This window comes from Somniosus microcephalus, chromosome 6, assembly GCF_052327205.1.
Source record: "Somniosus microcephalus isolate GS21.2 chromosome 6, FLI_Smic_1.0, whole genome shotgun sequence".
Lineage (NCBI taxonomy): Eukaryota > Metazoa > Chordata > Chondrichthyes > Squaliformes > Somniosidae > Somniosus > Somniosus microcephalus.
In genome coordinates this window covers 95,159,654-95,183,189 of record NC_140992.1, presented here as the reverse complement: position 1 = coordinate 95,183,189, position 23,536 = coordinate 95,159,654, and the positions used below count along the sequence as shown (strand labels likewise).

The following is a 23,536-nucleotide window of genomic DNA, read 5'->3' as shown; positions in this document are numbered from 1 at the left end:
AGGTAATGAGACAGAATTAATAAATGATCTCATAGTAAAGGATCCTCTAGGAAAGAGTGATCATAGCATGGTTAAATTTCAAATTCAGTTGGAGGGTGAGAAAGTTGCATCTCAAACCAGTATCCCGATTTTAAACAAAGGCAATTACAGTGGCATGAGGGCAGAACTGGCTAAAGTGGACTGGAAAAATAAATTAAAAGGCAAGACAGTTGAAATGCAGTGGCGGACATTTAAGGAGATATTTCATAACTCTCAACAAAAATATATTCCAGTAAGAAAGAAAGATTTTAAGATAAGGGAGCACCATCCATGGCTAACTAAGGAAGTAAAGGATGGTATCAAATTGAAAACGAAGGCATACAGGGGGAGAAATTCAGTTGGTTGCGCCACCCATTAGTGCCTAAAGAGGCCAAGAAGTGGGGCGGTAACTAACTAGCGCCCGGGCGCAGCGAACCATGCACCTCTTCCCATATTGAGCGGACATTTAGCGCCGGCGCCAAATCTTAGCGCCCGCTCACGGGCGCAGGCAGATCATGACGTCATTTCAGTGTGCAACGCCTTTTGGGCGCCCCGGACCGGAAATTCAGTGGCGCCCCCCTCCGTTCCGCCTGGCGCTAACAAGGACAGCTTACCTGGCACGTTCCCCAGTTGCTGTCGGGCTGGGGTGACGTTCTTTAAAGGGGACTGCTGTGGTATAAAAGCGGCAGCCATTTTTGGAGTACAACTTCTTCGAGAGTTACAGAGAGTTGCTGAGCTGCACACTGAGAGCCATTTTACCACTGAGCCAGCGCTGGCAGAAGAACTTCAGCCTTCTGACCATCACCTTGCTGTTGGTGAGCATTTCAAACGGGGAAACTTTCTGTGCACACTTATTATGGGGGCTGGATTGGAGGGGAACGTCCTGCTGCTGAATCATCTGGAAAGGGCACAGAGATGCAGGGAGAGAGGGGCAGGCATGGCCAGACGGAGGAGGGCCAACAGACGTCGCCACACCAGACCTTATGCTGCCAGGGTTTTCCGACAGCAGTTTTCCTACATGAACATGTCGGAGGAGCAGTGTATCAGAAGGCTGCGCTTTAGAAAGGAGGTGGTGACTGAGCTGTGCCACCTGCTTCAGCCAGATCTGCAGCCTCAGATAAGATGCAGGACATCTCTGTCGGTGGCTGTGAAGATGACTGTTGCCCTAAACTTCTACGCAAGCAGCTCCTTTCAGGCCGCAACTGGGGACATAGCCAACATCTCGCAGTTTGCGGTGCATTGCTGCATCCGTCAAGTGACTGATGCCCTGTTTAAAAGGAGGCGGCAGTACATCTCCTTCCCAATGACCCCAGACAAGCAGCGGGAGTGCGCAGAGAGCTTCGCAGCAATAGCGGACTTCCCCATGGTGCAGGGTGCCATTGACTGCACGCACGTGGCTTTGCGGGCGCCTGTATTGAATCCGGAGGAGTTCCGCAACTGCAAGGGGTTCCATTCCTTGAATGTCCAGCTGGTCTGTGACCACTGACAGCTGATCCTCGCAGTGAATGCGCAGTTCCCAGGCAGCAGCCATGACGCCTTCATCCTGCGCCAGACTTCTGTTGCAGACCTTTTCGAGGCCCTGGCTCACCCAGGAGGCTGGCTTCTCGGGGACAAGGGCTATCCTCTGTGCCCGTGGCTGATGATCCCGCTCCGTTCGCCCAGCACCCCTGCTGAAGAACGCTACAATGCGAGCCATCAGGCGACGAGGAACATTGTGGAGCACACAATTGGCGTGCTGAAGCAGCGGTTCCGCTGTCTGGACCATTCCGGAGGAGCCCTGCAGTACTCGCCTGAGTGAGTCTCCCACTTCATGGTTGTATGTTGCATGCTGCATAACCTCGCTATCCTACGTACCCAGCCAATGCCACCAGACATTGAAGCACCAGCAGAGGAGGAGGAGGAGGACCAAGATGGGAGGGAGGCACAAACTGGAAGGGCCGTCCATCAGAGGCTGATCAGAAGTTGCTTCTAGGCCCCTCTCACGGAATGCTTGCTGCCATTCCAAGAACAGGAATGGAACCGTTCTGATATCCCAAAGCCTGTGAAGGGCAAAATGCATGTAAATAGCAGACATGGCCATTGTAAATAAAGAAAGTTGTTTATTGTACAAAATGTGCTTCCTTCCAACAAGACAAAGCAATGGCAACAGAAAGCAAAACTAACACACTGACACATAAGTGCATCGCACACCCGGGAGACTGTCCAAAACATAACTAACATTCAGACCAGCATCCTCGGCCTTGATTTCTACAAATAAGACGTTTCAGCAGCACCTTCTACTCTTTCCCCCTTGATGGTGATCTGCTTCTCTTGCGAGATTGGCCCCTTCCCTCCCTGCAGCTCCTCCGTAATGTGACCCCAGTGGCTGCAGCAAGGCTGGGGGAGGCCTGCTAACTGTCCGAAAGCGCAGATGCCCCTGAGGGACGGCCTGGACGACCTCTGGGCCTGGAGGGCCCGGCGGCTGACTGCTCCAACTGTGCATGGGTGGAAGCAGTCTGTTCTGCAGGTGCTGGCAGCTGCAGTGGAGACGTGCCAGCGGTGGCATCAGGAATGCTGTCATCCTGAGAGCGGACAGCAGCTCCCTGGTCAGCTGACACATTGGCACTCTGACGGGGCAGCACCGCAGCATGCACAGCAATCGGATGGTCCACAGATTGCTGGCCTGCTGTGGTGCTGCAAGGGCCCCGGGTAATCCTGCCTGATCCAGCGAGGGTGGCAGCAGTCAGTGGTCGCGTGGCCTCAATCTGTGTCTGCATGAAACCAGCGAGTGACTGCGTGGCAGCACTCAGCAGTTGCGTGGCAGGTGCCAGTGCTTCGGTGAAGCCCTGGACAGTCCTTTCCAGTGCTGTCCCGAAGCCCTGGACAGTCCTTTCCAGTGCTGTCCCGAAGTCCTGCGCGCTCCTTGCCTGTGCTGCGTCGAAGTCTTGGACACTCCTTGCCAGTGTCTCGATGGATTCAGGCATCCTTGCCACTGCAGCCATGAGCTCAGTGTGCCTCAGCCCAGCCTGGGCGCTCATTTCTGCGAGGGCACGCGCCTCTTCTGCGCTCTGTGCAGCAGCACTCGCGGCCTGACTCGCCCTCCGGGGAGACGGCCCCCGAGCTTCCCTACCCCCCTTGCGTTGCTGCAGCCCGCTGGTTCCTGGAGCTGGTTCCTCCTCAGAGCATTCCCCCCCCGCTCCCCTCCAGGGAAGTAGTCTCCCCAGTATGCAGATGGGCTGGCTCGCCTGAGGGTGGTAGGGATGGTCCGGATTCCTCCTGCTCATCGCCTCCAGAGTCAGTGGCAGTGGCAGCTTGAGGGCCCGGCTCCCGAGCTGGTGATGCAGCATCTGAAAGCAGGGAGGTTGAAGAGTGGCTTTAGCGAAAGGACAGGGTGGCAGCAAGGGATGCATGAGTGCTGCAATGCACTGACTTGGGTCCAAAGTGAAAAAGCATGCTGGTGGGGGGAACAAGTGGAAGGAGTGAGTTCAAAAAGGTGATGACCTTACCATCGCTGTGCACAATGGGGTCGGCAGCTCCAGAGGTGACAGGACCACTCATCCGGCTTCCAACAATCTGGTGGACTCGCTCTTCGAGGTCTGTGAGGGTCTGCAGGTGAGGCCGGCCTCCTCCGGTACGAAGCTGCTCCCTACGGTTCCTGGCCAGCTTGGCCTGCAGGAGAAAGGACGGGAAGTGATGAAACATGCCCCCCATGGTAGAATAGCCCTTACATTATGCACTGAGCTGAATGTGCATGTGTGTTTCCAGAAAGGGCCATGGGTGCTGGCTGGCAGATGGCCATTGGGGCTTCGCGCACTCTCTGGCCATAAAGTCAGGTGCAGATGGAGGGATGAAGATGATTGTGAAAAAGGCACTCACCCTAACGACCCGAGTGAGGTCGTTGAACTTCTTCCTGCATTGCGCAAGAGTCCTGGGCACCATGCTGCTGGAGGTGACTCTTTGGGAAACATCCCTCCAAGCTCTGCGGTATTCGCTCTGATGAGGCCTCCTGCCATTCTTGGTGTACAGCACAGCTCGCCGGCACTCCACTGCGCCAACCAGATCATCCAATGCCCCATCGCTAAAGCGCTCCGCTCTCTGCCTGACCCTCTCCATGTCTTGGAAGTTTTGAACACCACAGGTAGGTCACTGCCGATTTTGAGGCTTACAAGGCGCAGAGTGTGACTGCTGATGTTAATTGACGCGTCCCTTTAAAAGCTGGCCGGCGCCAGCGTGTCTCGGGGAAATTGATTATTAACAGCACCTGCGCTGCGCCCGGCCGCCGAGAAATTGAGAAGCGCCGCCGGGTTAGCGCCTTAAGAGTACCGTGCAGCGCCTGATTTAGCGCCGCAATCACCTTCAGGGGCGCTGCAACCCAATATCGCTCGAGGTGGCAATAAATTGCGCCTGACGCTAAACTTTGCGTACCGCCAATACTAGCGCCCCAAACGGGGCGATACCGAATTTCTCCCCCACAATGTTGCCAAGATTGGTGGGAGACCAGAGGATTGGGAATTTTTTTTAAAAACCAGCAAAGGATGACTAAAAAAATAATGAGAGAGAAGATGAATTATGAGAGTAAACTGGCAAGAAACATTAAAACAGATAGTAAGAGCTTCTACAGGTATATAAAAAGGAAGAGGGTAGCTAAAGTAAACATTAGTCCCTTAGAGGATGAGACTGGGAAATTAATAATGGGGAACGGGGAAATGGCAGAGACTCTGAACAAATATTTTGTATCTGTTTTCACAGTAGAAGACACTAACAACATCCCAATAATGGATAATCAAGGGGTCACAGGGAGGGGGGAACTAAAGACAATCACTATCACTAAGGAAATAGTACTTGGTAAAATAATGGGACTAAAAGATGACAAGTCCCCTGAACCAGGTGGCCTGCATCCCAGGGTCTTAAAAGAAGTGGCTGCATTGGTTGCAATATATCAAAATTCCCTGGACTCTGGGTATTGGTGAGACTACACCTTGAGTACTGCATACAGTTTTGGTCTCCTTATTTAAGGAAGGATATACTTGCATTGGAGGCAGTTCAGAGATGATTCACTAGGTTAATTCCAGAGATGTGGGGGTTTGACTTATGAGGAAAGGTTGAGCAGGCTGGGCCTATACTCATTGGAATTTAGAAGAATGAGGGGTGATCTTATTGAAACATATAAGATATTGAGGGGGCTCGGCAGGGTAGATGCAGAGAGGATGTTTCCCCTCATGGGGAAATCTAGAACATGGGGACACAGTTTTAGAATAAAGGGTCGCCCTTTTAGAACTGAGATGAGGAGGAATATCTTCTCTCAGAGAATCATAAATCTGTGGAATTCTCTGCCCCTGAGAGCTGCGGAGGCTGGGTCATTAAATACATTTAAGGTGGAGATAGACAAATTTTTGCAAGATAAGGGAGTGAAGGGTTATGGGGAGCGGGCAGGGAAGTGGCTTTGAGCCCAAGATCAGCCATGATCTTATTGAATGGCGGCGCAGGCTCGAGGGGCCAAGTGGCCTATTCCTGCTCCTATTTCTTATGTTTGTTAAGTATGTGTATTGTATTGAACAATTAACACAAAGACTTAAACGTATAACTCAAACAGGTCTTTACTGGTTGGAGGTAGGGACTACACGTAGGTCTTTACTTCATGCCCACAGGCGGGAACTGAGGGGAGATCAGTACCCACAGTACTATTTATACCCCTATGGCCAGGAGTGGTACTGCGTATCACTACGCCCTACAAGTAGTGCAGTCCTGTCCATAGGTTTAAAGTAGCACACATATTACATACACAACATTCCTCCCTTCTTAGCTTTACAGTCATCTCCCCATTTAACATAACGTAATAACATATATACATATATAACTTCAGGTTTACATAACAGAATAACATAGATAACTTCATGTCAAAACAGATCACAGATTCAGTCTCTGCGGAAAACAGTTCACAGATTCAATCTCTGCGGAAAATAGTTCACAGATTCAGTCTCTGTGGTGTAGTCGGTTCACGTTGCTGGAGTGACTCATTCAATAGTCCTTCCATGGATTTAACAGCTTGAACTTCCGAACTGATTTGGCTCCGTTCGGAGGGACCACGTGTGTGATCTGGTCGGGGTGATAATGGTTCAGATGGTTATCATCTTCTGCTTCGTCTTTTCCTTTTCTGCTTCTTAGAGACTCTCTGGGCTCCCCTGTCAGCTGCCAGCTGTAGCGCCACCATCTCCCTATGTTCCTTAGACTTTAAGTGATTCATCCTGATTTCTGCACTTTGGGAGTTTTCATCACAAGCTGGGCAGACCAGGTCACTATAATATTCAGTGTCACTCAATAGGTCATGGTAATATTCGGTGTCGTCCTGATCTAGGCCAGCGAGAGGGTCTTCTATTTCCTCCATACCCAGCTGGGCGTTAGCCAGCTTTTGTTCCAAGTCCAGACATCTTTCCTGAAGAGACTTCTTCATGCGTACCTCTTCATCCAGCTTTTTCTGGGCTTTCAGCAAGTCGTTTACTAATGACCTCATTTGAGATTTTACTACTTCAACTTCTTTTGGAGATTGATTGATCGGACTATTCAATCCCTCTACCGTAGCAGCTGTTTCAGCGGTCTGTTGTTCTACGTTGACGTGAGTCAGCGTACTTTTGGCATCCAAGGGCTGCTCTGTTGCAGTCATCTCAGTCTGTGTTGCCACCTCAGCTCTTCCAATAACCTTTGAGAGCTCCGAACCCCTTTCGTTTGAATATTGAAGTTCGTGTTCAAGTTTTTCCCATTTCAGAGTCCTGTCCTTCAGCATATGCAGGAGTTGGCTGACCGTTAACTCCTCTGACATCAGACGTTTTGTGTGCTCCTGCTCCATTTGCTCCAGCAGCTGCTTCTGTTGTCTTTCCAGATGTTCCCACTCTATATCAAAGAACTCTTTCGTCGCATTCATCTCTTGCTCAAAACGGCAAATCATTTGTTCTAATTGCTGTTGCAGTTTGAAATGGAGTTGAGTTCGAGCCCGGTGTCCCTCAGAAATGTGCATGTCAGTAGACTGGACAGACTCAGAATTCTCTATCTCAGTGGAATTCTGTGCTGAAACTTTGTCTTTTGCACACGGGTTGGTCTTACCATCATCAGTTCCAGAGTCTGGGTTGATTATGTTCACCGAGTTCTCACTCGTTATTGTTTGTAGGAAATGCCAGTCGATATTCATTTTCCTAATCCACTCCCGTCCTAGTAGTGGAGGACCTCCTTCAGATAGCACATATAAGTCCATTATTTGACTTTCTTCGCCCTTGTGGACCACTGTGACCTCAATTTTCCCAATGGGGTACACTCTTTGCCCCGTGTATGTTTTCAATATGAGCTCCGTATCCTGTAGGGGAATATGTTGGAATAACCTTCCATAATCTTTCTTATTTATGACCGTCAATGCCGATCCAGTGTCCAATTCCAGTTTTACTTGGACTCCTTCTATCTGAAGAGTGACCCAAATTGTCTGGAGGTCTGCACCCTTACCCACGTTGAGTACCCTTAAGCTAGCCAGTTCAATACTGCTTAAGCCAGCCAGTTCATTACTGCTAGCATCTGAATCGGACTCCTGTTCGGCCACCTTGTGTACTTTTGCGTATTTTCCTTGCGGTGACTTCTTGTTGCTGGTCTTCTTCCCTGACCTGCATACTCTAGCTATGTGTCCAAGCCTACCACAAGTTCTACATTCTTGGTTTTTAAACCAACACTGGTTCTGATCATGCGTTGTCTTTCCACAACGATAACATTTGCCAGAACTCACACCCAATTTGTGTGCACTGAGCTCCGGTGACCGTAGCTGCATTACTGCCGTGCCTCTCGCTGCGGCTTCGTGTGCTGCTGCCATAGTGACCGCCTTCTCAAGCGTCAGCTCATTCTCCTCGAGCAGTCGCTTTTGTGTATCCTGTTTAAATAAACCACACACAAATTTGTCTCGTAGTGCATCTGTCAGTCCCGTTCCAAACTGGCAATATTTCGCTAATTTACGCAATTCCAGCAAATATTCAGCATTGCTTTCATGCTGTAGCTGCCTTCTGTCATAAAATTTAAATCGTTCCGCTAGCATCAGCGGCGTGGGGTTTAGATGATCTTTCAGGACAGTAACAATCTCATCGAACGTCTTATCCGCCGGTTCATCTGGTGATAACAGGTGTTTCAATTGCCCGTATGTCTTCGCACCCATTAAATTTAATAATGTTAGAGCTTTATCTTGGTCACGAATTTTATTGGCCTTACAATAATTTTTTACTCTTTCAACATATATGGCCCAATCTTCGAGGTCACTATCAAAGGTGCTAATATTCCCGTGTTTAGGCATTGTAGATTTGCAATTTCTCAGATTTTCTTTTCTTTACTTGTTATCAAAGATGGCGGCTTCCCGCTCTTGCCATCGTCCTCCGCCCACAAAATGGCGGTTTTCCCGCGCTTGGCGGTCTTCACCCGTCCCCCGACGCCGTCTCCCTTCAGGCCCGAGTGCGGCCCTTATCTCCGCCGCGATCGATGGCCCGCGCTTTTCACCGCGGCTCTCGCGCCTTCAGTGTCTGCCGACGCTGCGCCTTTCAGCCCGAGTGCGGCCCTTATCAGGGATTGCGATCGATGGCCCTTATCTCCCGATCGCGATCGCCCTTGTACCTCCGACTTCCCCCAGCCCTGTCTTTGCAGCCAACGCTGCTCGGCTTACCCACCACCGAGGTTGAAAAAGAAGCTGCAGGATGTCTTCTGTCCTCCAGTTTTCAGTCGCTGATGGAGGCTTCAGGGTCCTAATGCCTGTCGCTTCCAGTGGGGTGGTGCGGTTTGAAACCTCTCTTCAACGTCCTGTCTGTGGACGAAGCCGCCGTGGAATAACTGCCACAGGGTAAGAATCTGACTCGTCGCCAGTGTTAAGTATGTGTATTGTATTGAACAATTAACACAAAGACTTAAACGTATAACTCAAACAGGTCTTTACTGGTTGGAGGTAGGGACTACACGTAGGTCCTACACGTAGGTCTTTACTTCATGCCCACAGGCGGGAACTGAGGGGAGATCAGTACCCACAGTACTATTTATACCCCTATGGCCAGGAGTGGTACTGCGTATCACTACGCCCTACAAGTAGTGCAGCCCTGTCCATAGGTTTAAAGTAGCACACATATTACATACACAACAATGTTCACCTCTGAGACCTGGGTTTAAAAACAGCACAGAGTGTTGAGATAAAGTCTCCTCTGTGTGCTAACTTTAAGGATCCTATGTAAAAGGAGTTCCTACTAGGTAAAAGAGGGCAGCACAAAACTGCTCCTAATTGAGCACTAAATTGGCAATCAATGGTGTGTGCAGTAAAGTGGAAAAACATCACATCAGGACTGTAGGGAGCGTGCTTCTGAGGTTGAGCCGTGTTATTGAATAAAGCAGACAGATCTTTATTAAGTGTCTAACTATACTACACCTGAGCTGACAGTGTTTGATGTTGATACTGAATTACCAAAATGAAAAGTGAAATAGACCTTTACTATCAGCCAACATATTGATGAGCACTAAAATTCACAAATATACTGTTAATAAATCCCAAAAAATCATAGAATTAGAAGTCATCAAATATGAATAATAAGGCAACTAGAAGTTTAAATTAGCTCCTCAGCAAATTATTGATATTTAGGATTTTCTGACTTTAACCAGCAGAGAATTTTAAATTTGAATCCCATCAGTGGGATTCTCAAGATGGCAAATAAATCATCTGGAGAGAGGTGAGAATTGCACACATAGAGATATGGGAATATATGTCAATGGTTGTAGGGCAGGAGGAAGTGACAGATGGGCAGGAGGAAGTGACAGATGGGGAGGAGGAAGTGACAGATGGGCAAGAAGAAGTGACAGATGGGCAGGAGGAAGTGACAGATAGGGAGGTGCAAGGCCATGAATGGATTTAAACATGAGGATGAGAATTTTAACATTGAGGCATTGGGTGACTGGGATCCAATGTACAGTAGATCAGTTTGGGTGAGGGACCAGTAGGACTTGGTATGGAATAGGATACAGGCAGCAGAGTCTTGAATGAACTGAAGGATACCTAGGGTGAAGAATGGAGGTTGTCCAGGAAAGCATTGGAATAGTCAACCCTGGGGGTGACAAAAGCATGAATGAGGGTTTCAACAGCAGATGGGCTGCGTCAGAGGTGGAGATGGGTGATGTAACAGAGATAAAATTAACCAATCTTTGTGATGGAGATGATATGGGGTGAGAAGCTCAACTCGGGGTCAAATAGGATACCCTGGCTGTGAACAGTATGGTTCACAGAATCATAGAATGGTTACAGCACGGAAGACGACCATTCGGCCCGTCGAGCCCATGCCGGCTCTCAGCTAGACCCACTCCCCTGCCCTTTCCCCGTAGCCCTGCAAATTTTTTTCCTTCAGATACTTATCCAACTTCCAACATTGAGTCTGCCTCCACCACCCTGTCAGGCAGTGCATTTCAGATCTTAACCACTCATTATAAAAAACCTTTTTCTTACGTCGCCTTTGGTTCTTTTGCCAATCACCTTAAATCTGTGTCCTCTGGTTCTTGACCCTTCTGCCAATGGGAACAGTTTCTCTCTAGCTACTCTGCCCAGACCCCTCATGATTTTGAGCACCTCTATTAAATCTCCTCTCAATCTTCTCTGCTCCAAGAAGAACAATCCCAGCTTCTCCAGTCTATCAACGTAACTGAAGTCCTTCATTCCTGGAATCATTCTTGTAAATCTTTTCTGCACCCTCTCTAAGACCTTCACATCCTTCCTAAAGTGTGGTGCCCAGAATTGGACACAGTACTCCAGTTGGGGCCGAACCAGTGTTTTATAAAGGTTCATCATAATTTCCACATTTTTGCACTCTGTACCTCTATTTATGAAGCCCAGGATCCCATAAGCCTTTTAACCGCTTTCTCAACCTACCCTGCCACCTTCAACGATTTGTGCATACATACCCCTAGGTCTCTCTGTTCGTGCACCCCCTTTAGGATTGAACCATTTCGTTTATATGTCCTCTCCTCATTCTTTCTACCAAAATGTATCACTTTGCACTTTTCTGCATTAAATTTCACCAGCCTGCCTATGTCTTCCTGAAGTCTATAACTCTCCTCACTGTTCATTATACTTACAAGCTTTGTGTCATCTGCAAATTTTGAAATTTGAGGCAGCGGCCAGGAAGAGAGATAGAATTGGTGGCCAGGTGATGGAGTTTGTTGGGAGGGCTGAAGATGATGGCTTCAATGTACGTGTGCCAGTGCATACGTGAGAGACAGAGAGGCCGAACATACACACCCTGATCCAAATGGTGAGTACCAGAGATGGAGTTAAACTCTTTTTAAAGTATTTGGGGATTGGATCCAGGAATGGACTCTATATCGAGACAAGAGCCAACACAATCTTCTTCAGTTACATAATTTAACAAATCATTTGGTGGATGGGCCTTTACTTGCTGACATCTGTCCCTTGCGTCCTTTTGGCATCTTTTTCTGCTAGCCTAGCTGAAATTAGGAACTCACAAGTGAGGTTCTATTGGCACAAACTCATGCCCTACCACAGTGATATGGCACGTTGGATCAGCAATTCACTCAACATGAGTGTAGGTTCTAAAGCAAAGTGTATTCCATTACAACAAATATAGGTTACAATCATTAACCAATTAAAAAAATTCAAACTGTGATTTCCCATTTTACCTTTCTCCACAGGTTCCGAGTCATCTGGAAAATAGCCATAGTCTGAGGTCATTGAAGTGTCCTCCACTGAGGTTCCAGCTGTGACTGTCTCAACCGCACCTCCTCCTGAGGATGTCTCCAGAGCTTCACTGGGCGGAGCCAGAACAAGAGATCCCTGTATTTCAGATGCGAGACCTGCAAACACACAGTTTTGCAAATCCAGTTCACCATTTTAAAGATGCAATATCCTCCTGTCTCAAACCTTTACCTGGCTATATTGAAAAGTGCAAGCTAGCATCAATTTGTATTTATCACTGCAAAAAATTTATTTTTACATTTTATATTAATTCAAAAATAATGACTACATTTCCCTATGGCAAGCAGACTGCAAAGACAGGGGCCACGATTGCGCCTACCGAGGCAGGTCTGGTGGGGCCGGGGTCCGTGGCGGGGTGTGACCCCACTGCTGGCTCCAGCCCGCTCTGTAGAGTGACCTTATGATGATAGGGCTTGTTAAGCCCGCCCGGCGATGTTCCCAGCCAATTGAAGGAAGTGGGTCTGATGATGTCACTTGATGACCCGTCATCAGCCGGTTTCCTTAAAGGGATCATGCACAAATTGATTTTGACAGATCTGCTGTCAGTGTTCTATAGCAATAAGATGCTGCAAATACTGACAAGCACTGCACAGAGGTGCACGGCTGTACCCAGGTTCTCCCATGACTCCCTCCATATGCTTATGGAGGGAGTCACAGCACGCAGGGAGGTTCTCTTCCCTTCCAATGAGCAGAAGAGATTAACATGCCTGGTTGCATATTGCACAGGAGGACACAAGCAGGGATGTCATTAGAAAGACAAGGCTGCAATGGCGCAAGCCTTTCAATTATCTCAGTAGATCACGAAACGTTACTGCAAAGCCACACTCAACCTCATCCTGCTGTGCCACTCATCACATCCCCAACACTCTGCCTTCCTTACCCTACTCCTGCACATCCTTATTCACACCAACTTACCTTGCACCTCCACCCATCCCTCTCTATCTACAATTTCACTTCCTCATCTCACTAACAACCCCTCACACTCACCATCATCCTAGTGCAATCATACCAAGTAACAACACACAAGGGTAGGCACTTGGCTGTTTTAGCCAATGTTCATGTGTAGTTTCTGTTAATGAGCTGTCAAACATTGAAATCTTTATTTTCAACACTTTGCATTCTTGGACAGATTTGTGTGCATCTTTGGAAGTGGCTTAGTGAGTTGCAGTGAATAGTGAGACATAACGGTACCCTCCGCAATGGTGATGAGTGTGAAAGGAATGGCTTGGTCATTGTAGGGATGCTTTATGGTGTTGGTGTGGGGTGGTACCTGTAATGTATATACCTTTAAGGGGTGAACTACTTTTTACAGCTCATGTATACTGTAGTACCGGCAGTGACCACACCTGTATATAGCACTGAGTAGTAATCTGTACAGGCAGTTGCAGTGTGAGCCACGTTGAGTAAACACCTGTTGTACCGTTCTCCGCAGTCTGTGTCTTATTATACACGGACGCAACATTGGCGACGAGGCAGGTTCGAACCTACCTGCAACCCTGCATCACCTCCCGGGGATTCGTTCCTGGAGATCAGTGGATTGGAGGTCAAGGCCAGAGACTCGGGCGTCGACCACGGGCAACCGCCCAGTCATCCAGCAGAGACTCGAGAATTGCGGGGGAGGCTGTCGAGAGCCAGGCTTGGCTTTCCAGCCGAGGTGGTCCAGCGAAACGGGCTGGCAACAGGTAGTGCGCAGACCCTTCCCGGACAGCGGCGGGCTAGAGCCCAACCAAGCGGCACAGCAAAGGGCCGAGCAGCGTCGACGGGGAGAGAGAGAGAGAGCAGAGCGCACAGGGCACAGCCGGTGTTCAGGGGCCGAGCAGCGTCGGAGAGAGGGAGAGAGACGCGAAACCCGCGAGGCGCCACCATTGCCACGAGGACCGCCGAGAGCAGCATTGGCAGCAGCGCTGGAGAAGTGCACGAAACCTACAGGGCACCGCCATTGCCACGAGAACCGCCGGGAGCGGCATTGGCAGCAGCGGGGGAGGAAGGAAAGCGCGGGAGATGCCATTTTAAACCATTGGGAGACGCCATTTTAAGCCATACCCAAAATGCCGAAGAGTGGCAGTATCACCGCATTTGACAATGAAGTCGAAGATTGGACTACATATGTCGAATGAATAGAGGTGTACTGCAAGGCAAATGAGGTGTCAGATGGCAAGAAAGCGTCGGTATTGTTAAATTTAATGGGTGCAAAGACGTATGGTTTATTACAAAATCTAGTAACCCCAACGAAGCCAATGGAAAAGAGTTTTGAAGACATAGTAACGATACTTGTAGTGTATGTAACTGTTCTACCTTTAAGAGAACTATTGTATGTAACCGTTCACCTTTAAGAGAACTATTTTAGGTGTGGCACTACTTTATCTTGGCTGCTGTATACTGTAATACCGACGGTGACCACACTGGTATATAAGTGCTGTGTCAGGATTTATTGGGCAGATTCGCCCTGACCTTCGAATAGTAAAGTCCTGTTAAAGTTACTCTTGTAGTCTGTGTATTAATTCGCCATAATACCTACAGACTTTACAATACTAAAGGAACATTTAAACCCCACACCGCTGCTGATAGCAGAAAGATTAAAGTTTCACAAACGGAACCAGCATCAGGATGAAAGCAATGCTGATTATTTAACAGAACTGCGCAAACTATCGAAACACTGCCAGTTGGAGCGGGACTGGCAGATACCTTGAGGGGCAAGTTTGTGTGTGGGCTTCAAAGTGAAGGAACCCAGAAACGGCTTTTATCTGAAAAGGACCTTACGCTGGAAAAGGCTTTCAACATTGCGGTATCATATGAAGCAGCAGCACGGGGCGCTGCAGAGATACAACAGAGACTGCAAGAATATGGCACAAACGAAATGTCATATGGAACAGAGAAGTGCTATCGCTGCAGCAGAACAACACACGACCAGAATGATTGCTGGTTCAAAGACAAAGTGTGCAGACAGTGTGGAAAAGTAGGACACATAGCACGAGTCTGCAGGTCGGGAAAGAAAACCAGCAATAAGAAACCTACCAAAGAAAAGTACAAGAAGGTACATAAGATGACGGAGAATAGTTCAGACGAACAAAAGAGTGATAACGACTCCGAAAGCAGGGAACTGAGTTGTCTGAAACTACATAATGTGATCACAACGGAGGATCACCGAACCATTTGGGTCACTCTCAAGTTAGCAGGAGTCCAGGTAAAGATGGAATTGGACACAGGATCAGCCCTGAACCGACGGGACTATGAGCGGCTATTCTCACACATACCCTTGAGAGACACAAAAATTATTTTGAAGACGTACACAGGGCAAAAAGTCTACCCCAAAGGAAAAATAACGGTGACCGTTATATATAACAGTAAGGAAACACCAAAACTAGACCTGTATGTATTGCAAGATGGAGGACCACCATTACTGGGACGTGAATGGATCCGGAAAATACAACTGGATTGGCATTCCATACAGGCACTGACTGTGGCTGACAAAAAGGATGACGACGTCACACCTGGGCGTCTGTCAAAGATCCTAACTGACGTGAAAGAAGTGTTCCAGCAAGGACTCGGAACACTAAAAGGCATGACAGCGACGATTAAAATTGAAGAAAACGCAAGCCCAAAATGTTTTACGGCCAGACCGGTACCTTATGCGATCCGCCCAGCCGTCGAAGCAGAGCTGGAGAGTCTGGAACGTTCAGGTGCACTGTCCAAGGTAGACTGGAGCGAGTGGGCTACACCCATCGTCCCTGTGATGAAAAAGTCGTTGAGCAGCACGCCTGGGGAACCAAGGAAGGTTCGCATCTGTGGGGACTTTAAGGTAACAGTGAACCCGGTCCTTCACACCGTACAATATCCACTTCCGCGGATTGAAGATATTTTTGCCTCGCTATCTGGAGGGAAACACTTCACTAAGATTGATCTGGCCCAGGCGTATCTGCAAATGGAGGTAGAAGAAGCATCAAAAAAATACCTCACAATCAACACCCATGAAGGTCCCTACCAATACAACCGGCTGGTATTCGGGGTAGCATCAGCTCCGGCTATTTGGCAGAGGGCAATGGAACAAGTCCTGCAAGGGATCCCAGGGATCCAGTGTTATTTGGACGACATCCTGGTCACGGGCGAAAATGACAGTGATCACCTTGCCAACCTGGAGCAGGTGCTCACTAGATTGCAGGAATATGGGCTCCGAGCTAACCGCCCCAAATGCGAGCTTTTTAGAAAACAGATCTCGTATTGTGGCCACGTTATCGATAAAGAGGGGTTACATAAGTCCCCAGAGAAGATTGAGGCAGTAGTCAAGGCTCCAGCACCGGAAAATGTGTCACAACTGAGGTCGTTCCTCGGGCTGGTAAACTACTACCATAAGTTCTTGCCAAATTTGTCTACAATACTACACCCACTGAACACCCTACTGCAAACTGGGGTGCCATGGAAGTGGAGTGACGAATGTAGATGAGCTTTCCAGAAGAGCAAAACACTAATCACATCGAAAGAGGTATTGGCCCATTACAACCCGGCATTACCAATTCTGTTGGCATGTGATGCGTCACCCTACGGCATTGGAGCGGTGCTGTCGCACAAATTCTCGGACGGCTCAGAGAGGCCAATAGCCTTTGCGTCACGATCACTAACCTCAGCCGAGCGTAACTACACCCAGATTGACAGGGAGGCCCTCAGCCTAGTGTGGGGAGTGAAAATGTTCAATCACTATCTGCACGGGCAGAAATTCACCTTGCTGACTGATCACCAGCCTCTTGTCTCCATTTTTAATCCGAAGAAGGGCGTTCCGGTGATGACTGCGCAACGACTACAAAGATGGTCACTTTTTCTAGGGGCGCACCACTATGAGATTGAATATAAGGGCATGAAACAACATGGAAATGCTGATGGGCTATCACGCCTGCCACTGCCTACTGCGGAGGAAGCACCAGCAGTGGATCCTGTCGAAATATTCCATTCGACTATAGTTGAATACCTACCGGTAACTAACGCTTGTATCGAAAAGGAAACCCGAAATGACCCGACACTGTCTCGGGTATATGATTTGATGGTGAAGGGATGGCCAGCACATGGCGACTCACTGTTGCCAGCATTCTCGACAAGGAGAGAACAGCTGTCAGTGTGCCGGGGGACCTTGATGTGTGGATCCCGAGTGGTAATTCCACCCAAGTTAAGGGATAGAGTGCTCAATGAGCTTCATGAGGGTCATCTGGGAGGGATAAAAATGAAAAGCCTAGCCAGGGCTTATGTGTGGTGGCCGGGAATCGATAAACAAATCGAGGACCTGACCAAGAGCTGCTCAGGATGCCAGAAAGTCCAAAATGCACCACCACAGGCCCCTCTACACCCATGGGAGTGGCCCTCATCTCCATGGCAACGGGTGCATATTGATTTTGCTGGTCCATTCATGGACTCAATGTTTTTAATAGCCGTGGATGCGCACTCGAAATGGCCTGAGGTCATCAAAATGTCCTCCACCACCACGGAGAAAACTATTGCAGTCCTACGGACCATTTTTGCCAGGAATGGCTTGCCAGAACAGATTTGCTCCAACAACGGACCACAGTTTGTGTCCGAAGAGTTCCGGAGGTTCTTGAAAAAGAATGGGGTAAGGCATTACACATCCGCCCCGTATCATCCAGCCACAAATGGATTGGCTGAGAGGTTCGTACAAACCTTTAAGAAGGCAATAAAGGCTATGTACAATGACAACATTCCACTGCAGCACAAGGTGGACAATTTCCTGTTCACCTACCGGAATGCGACACATGCAGTCACCAACCAGGCCCCAGCCATGATGTTCTTTAACCGAAGGTTAAGATCTCGCCTGGATTTCCTCAGACCAAACGTACGAAGAGATGTTGAGAGTAAGCAATTCCAGCACATCCATGAGAAGCCAACAAGGAGCTTCAATGTAGGGCAACCAGTCTTGGCCCGCGACTACCGAACAGAAAAATGGCAGCCAGGAACGATATGCACACGGCAGGGCCACTAATGTACACAGTGGACGTTGGGGAGAGCATCGTGAGACGCCATGCTGACCAGATCCTAGAGTCATAGGAACAAGTCAACCCCATGCCTCGCCCATACGTACCTGGTGATGAACCCGACATTCAGGTCGCATCTACCCCAGAAACAGTAGCATCGGAAGCTGATGAACCAACCGATGACAGGGGGCCAGAATCGCCTCCGCACCAAGAGCAAGACACTCGGGAAAGGCGCTATCCAGAAAGGATCAGGAGGCCTCCCCAAAGACTGAATATATAAATAGACTATTTTCAGCTAATGTTGCATTTTAAAAGTGTTAATTTTAATTAGTTTGATATTTAATTGTTAAATGAGTGTTATGGTACTGTTAATCTAAAAGGGGAGGAATTGTAATGTATATACCTTTAAGGGGGGAACTACCTTTTACAGCTCATGTATACTGTAGTACCGGCAGTGACCACACCTGTATATAGCACTGAGTAGTAACCTGTACAGGCAGTTGCAGTGTGAGCCACGTTGAGTAAACACCTGTTGTACCGTTCTCCGCAGTCTGTGTCTTATTGTACACGGACGCAACAGTACCAACCTGGCGCATCATGTGGCAGCCAGGGTGTACAGCATCAAGTGGAAGTAAATCTGGCCATGGTCAAATCAAATCAAATCAAATCAAATCAACTTTTATTGTCATTGTTAGTGCACAAGTGCAGTACAACGAAATGTAGGCTTGCGGCTCCCGAGAGTGTACATTTAGATTAAGACATTTAAACATTCAACATACATTTGGCTTGTAATACATTAACATAAACATAACCATAATAAAGTGCATTGGCAGATGTGCAGGCTTTAGAGTTTATTTGTGGAGTTCAGTAGGATGACAGCCCTGGGAAAGAAGAGGCCATCCCTGGTGTCCTGGGCAGCAATGTGGTCGGGTGTTGATGCCCTGTGTCCTGTGTAGCACCAGCTGATTACGGAGAAGGTTGGTGTTGTTGTTGGTGCTGTTGGTGTGCCTTGTGCTGCTGGTGTTGGGGCTGATTGTGGTGGGATTCTGAGGACTAAGGTGAGATATTTTCAAGGGCACTGATGCTGATGGAATAGATGGCAGGTGAGGTTGAGATGACAGAAGCAATCTGTCAATGGTGAGAGAGGTTGTTCCAATGAGGTGTCACTGGATAGTGAGTTTGCTCCAAACACTTGCAAGCAGCATAAAGCTCAATCTGTCTTCCAAATGCAGTAAGTAACAGCTTCTAACCTTGGAAAGTGAACAGCTATGAAATGGGAGCTTTTATAGCTGTCAAGTTAAGAAATCGTCCCATGTTGACACAACGCCCGACCTCCTTACCTGACGTGATCTCCGAGCAGCGGGAAAGCCGTTGGCGAACTCTAAAAATCTAACGGTGAACTTAAAATAGTTTTTAAGTGCCTGTTAACAAGCTCTTAATAATCTAAATTGCCTCCCCCGCCGCTTGGTGTCGGATCTGTTCAGCGATGACAGACCCGACATCTGGGAGACTAGTGTGGAGGAGGGTTGACAGCAAGTTCCTTACCCACTGTCAAAAATAAATTCCCAGCCGACCTGCCACCAAACACGTCTGCTGACCCCCAAAAAATTCCCCCCAGATTATTTGCTGTTAAACAGAGGGGGCTCTCATAGGGATGAATCAGTGCTGAAAGAAAGTAACATTATGAGAATCCCTCATTGGTCACTAAAGAGGTTCATCTCTCTTTATTGCGCTGAGTGTGTGCTAAATGAGAGTTAATTTTTTCTCCCTTGGTTTAGCGCACTCACAGCCGCCCACAAGCTTGCTCGGTGTGTTTTCTTCAAAGGTGATATATAATGTGGCTGGGCAGCCAATCAAAACACATCCGCAATAATGTTACTGAACCCCTCGTTAATCATGCATAGAATTATACACATGCAATCTACAGCACAGAAACAGGCCATTCGCCCCAACTAGTCTATGCCAGTGTTTATACTCCACACGAACCACCTGCCACTTTAATGACCTCGAAACACCCTCTCTCTGTATCCGTCTATTCCCTTCTCCCATATGTATGCATCAAGCCTCCCCTTGAGTGCATCAATGCTACCTGCTTTTATCACTCCATGTGGCGGCGAGTTCCACATTCACACCACTCCTTGTGTAAAGAAATCCACCTAAATTCTTTATTTGATCTGTTAGTAGCTATCTTATATTTAACCCTCCTTGTCCTGGACTCACCAACAACTGTAAACAGTTTCTTCACAGCCGCCCTATCGAACCCCTTCATAATTTTAAAGACCTCTATCAGGTCTCTTCTCAGTCTTTATTTTCCCCCAGAGTAACGAGCCCCATCCTGCTCAATCTTTTCTGACAGTTGCATCCTCTCATTTCTGGTAAGATCAATAGGGATATGGAACAAAATGTAGTCATCATTCGAACCAAATTATTCAATTTCTCAGTACTTTTGAGTGGTATCAAATAATTAGGAATTCCACTCCCACAAGATTCACTCTCAGGTTAACAAAAAAAATGAATTTGTGCCACACTTCCTGGAATCAGTATCCAGGGTCATTCACAACCTTGGTCTCTCAGTAAAGCTCACTCACTACCACAGTGTACCACATGCACTATGCACTGTACACTGTATACTAGGAATGTAATGTATATCAGCATATTGTAGCCAAAGAACAAATGCAATAAAAAAAACATTTTTGCTATGCCACCGACAGTTGAACAACAAATGCGCATGAGCAGCAGGAAACTAGGCTTGGTGTCATCACATCCTTATGCATACAGCACAGAAGGAGGCCATTTAGCCCATCTTGTCTGTGCCAGATCTTTGAAAGAGTTATCCAATTAGTTCTACTCCTCTGCTCTTTTCCTACATCCCAGGTCTTCCATTCATTTTAATCGGGAAGGAGAGGGGAGTCATTTGAAATGATTACTAACAAAGTGATTTCACTGGATTTTTGGTGCAATGATCAGTCATGAATGATTTACTCAGTTCACACAAGGAACGATAAAGTAGGCCACAGGAGGCTACTCTCTAGATAAAATCTACGTCTTCGGTTGATTTGAAACACTCGCACAAACAACAAAGGCTAACACTACTAACACTGCTGACTCTGTTAAGTGCCCTATTTCACCTGGCCTCTTGCATGGGGACGGAACTGAAACAAACAATTGGCACATCTTCCTGTTCACAGATTTCTCACTGAAATCGCTTTTATTTTATTAGAAAGCATACACAGTTTTGTGGAAACTGCGACGTTTCTGTGACAAACTTGCAAAAAATTATTTCAAGTCATGTTCAACTACATATGGCCTTTACTGCAAGAGATCTGGGGAGGGCGATTACACAGATATAGGAAGTCACATCATAGTGAGAGGGCAAAAATGTATGTAGCAAAACAGGATATTGGTACAGGACATTTGCTTTGTTACTTTTGCATCGCTTCTGCAAATTAAAAAACTTAACTTGTTTGATGTTCAAACTGAGTAACACACGGAAATCCTCAAATTTCTACACCTGTTTTGCTAAAGTGTATCAAAGCTAGCTGTTCTGTTCATGTGTCAGCCATTCTTGAGTTAAAGGAACACTCCACAGTAAGGTCCAACAATGACTTCATCCTTGAGTATTCATTCAAAATATGCATCCCTGCAATTTTTTTATACACTTATTTAGAAATTTGAAAAAATAGATTCTGGGGGCAAAATTCAATTTTACTTGAACAAAGTTGCTTTTATGATTGATGGCTGAACTGCCAGATTGAGATTTTATTTCTGAAGCTGGGTTCTGATGTTCTGGGTTCATTTAATTAGCTTCTGATATCTGGAGTAACAAAGCAGTGAGTTTAATAGCACAAAAATAAGAACATTCCACTTCCTATGCTGTTCTATTCTTCTCTGTTCCTAACCCCTTGCTATCTGAAGGAAGTACCCCCTCTACTTTCAGTGAGTCCTGAACTAGCATTATAATGTCATGTATTAGCATAGTCCCATAACCTGAATAACCCTGCAGTTCTACAGGGCTGTAACTGTTTGCCGGTGGTGTATTACCATATGTTAGGAGAACTAAATATGGGCCCGGATACGCGTGCGAAAACATGGAACTTGTGATCTGTCAAGTTTCAGCTTGTTCACATCCCCAAGAAATGGACATTCGTGGGATGGCCAGCTACTGCCCAGCGAGTGCCCATGAAACCAGGTAAAGGCGGACGTAAGGCATTCTTTTACCAGCGTAAGGGTTTAAATAAATAGAAAAATAATTTTTTTTAACTCATTTTCACATTCAAAAACCTTTAAAATTAGTTTAGGTTATTTTTGACACCCTTAAAAATGTTTACATTTATTTTTCAAAAAAATTACAATTTTGTTTTAAATGTTTAATTAAATTGTATTTTAATTAATTTTTAACATGTGATGATTTATTTTTATTTAACTGGTGTGTAATTGTGTTTTTTATGTCATTCCTATTATACTTATGGGGATTCCGTACGTAAATAGAATCCCCATAAGCATAATAGGAATCCCTCTTTGTGATTGGTTGGGCTGGCCCACGTGATCCCAGGGACGCTTGCGGACCGCATGCACCCCTGGGATAGATGAGCCTTTACGCAGGCGTACACCTGCAGACCCAGGACCGCAAAAGTCCAAAGATACGGGGGCACCAGCTAAGTGTGTACTTTTCTTGAGGATCGGAGGCATTTGCCCGCGGGAAGCCTCTGACCGCAATTTCCTGCCCATGGATTTTTAGACGTCCCGAGCAGATTGCTTACAGTCGAAACTGCTCTCTCCAGCATCACTTTGCAGATACCTAATGTGAACAAATCCACGTTGCTCTGCAAACCTATCAAACTCCAGAGCTATGAGATCCAGTATCTGAAATGACCCTTCTGGTGTGGCACTATGTGCAAATGGCAATTTCAGCTGGTCCACAATATCTTGAGATGAAGGCTGAGTCAGCTGTGGTACACATATCAAATGCGAGAAGTATTCTACAACCAAAAACTAAGTGGTACCTTTCCAGTCGAACAGGTCTGTTGCAATTTTCTTGCAGGGTCATTTGAGCAGAGCAGTTGGGATTGACTGAAATTGTCTTGTCCTCAGAACATTCAGATAGTTCTGAACAATGTCTTCAAGTTGTTTACTGAAGCCCGGTGACCATAAAGCTCATCAAGCATGCTGCCTAACATTCCTGATACCTCTCCCTGCCCCTACACTTGCTTAAAAATCTGTAACATCGCTAACTTTTTCCAGTTCTGACGAAGGGCCATTGACCTGAAATGTTAAGTCTGTTTCTCTCTCTACAGATGCTGCCTGAACTGCTGAATGTTTCCAGCATTTTCTGTTTTTAATTCAGATTTCCAGCATCTGCAGTATTTTGCTTTTGTATTCCTGAAACTCGATGCTCAGTGCGAACTTTCCTTAGCATCTTGGGACTCATCGCTGTGAGAGTTACTAGTTAAAAGCAATCCATCTTGTAGCAACAACTCACTTTTCACAGACCAATGCATTCTTTTCTAGCCAGCTCTCCATGTATTTTCCATAATTGGACTATACATTGCATTATGGTACAGCTAGGCCTTCAGTTCATAGCGGTGATTTTCACTTACTCAATAATAAGGTTGACAGGGGCATACACATCTCTATGGAGACTCTGAACTGTTTCAGACACTCCTAATACTTGATGCTTGTGACAGACAATCAGCCAGTACCAGGCCCTTTCCTGGCGAACAAGAGTGATGTGTGGGTTAAGTGAACCCTCTGTATTTGTGGTGCCAATTCATCCACATTTTCAATATCAATAATGATGTGGGTGGCTTTTTAT

The 23,536-nt window shown here is 47.0% G+C and overlaps 1 protein-coding gene across 1 annotated transcript in view; it reads right to left on the bottom strand.

The window, feature by feature from the left end:
- The window catches only part of snorc (secondary ossification center associated regulator of chondrocyte maturation), a 42,271-nt gene that overhangs the window by 4,238 nt on the left and 14,497 nt on the right, over positions 1-23,536 (bottom strand). The window contains exon 2 of the mRNA XM_085989467.1: positions 11,677-11,850. Coding sequence (XP_085845593.1) covers positions 11,677-11,850 — 174 coding nt within the window. The remainder of the gene's footprint in view (positions 1-11,676; positions 11,851-23,536) is intronic.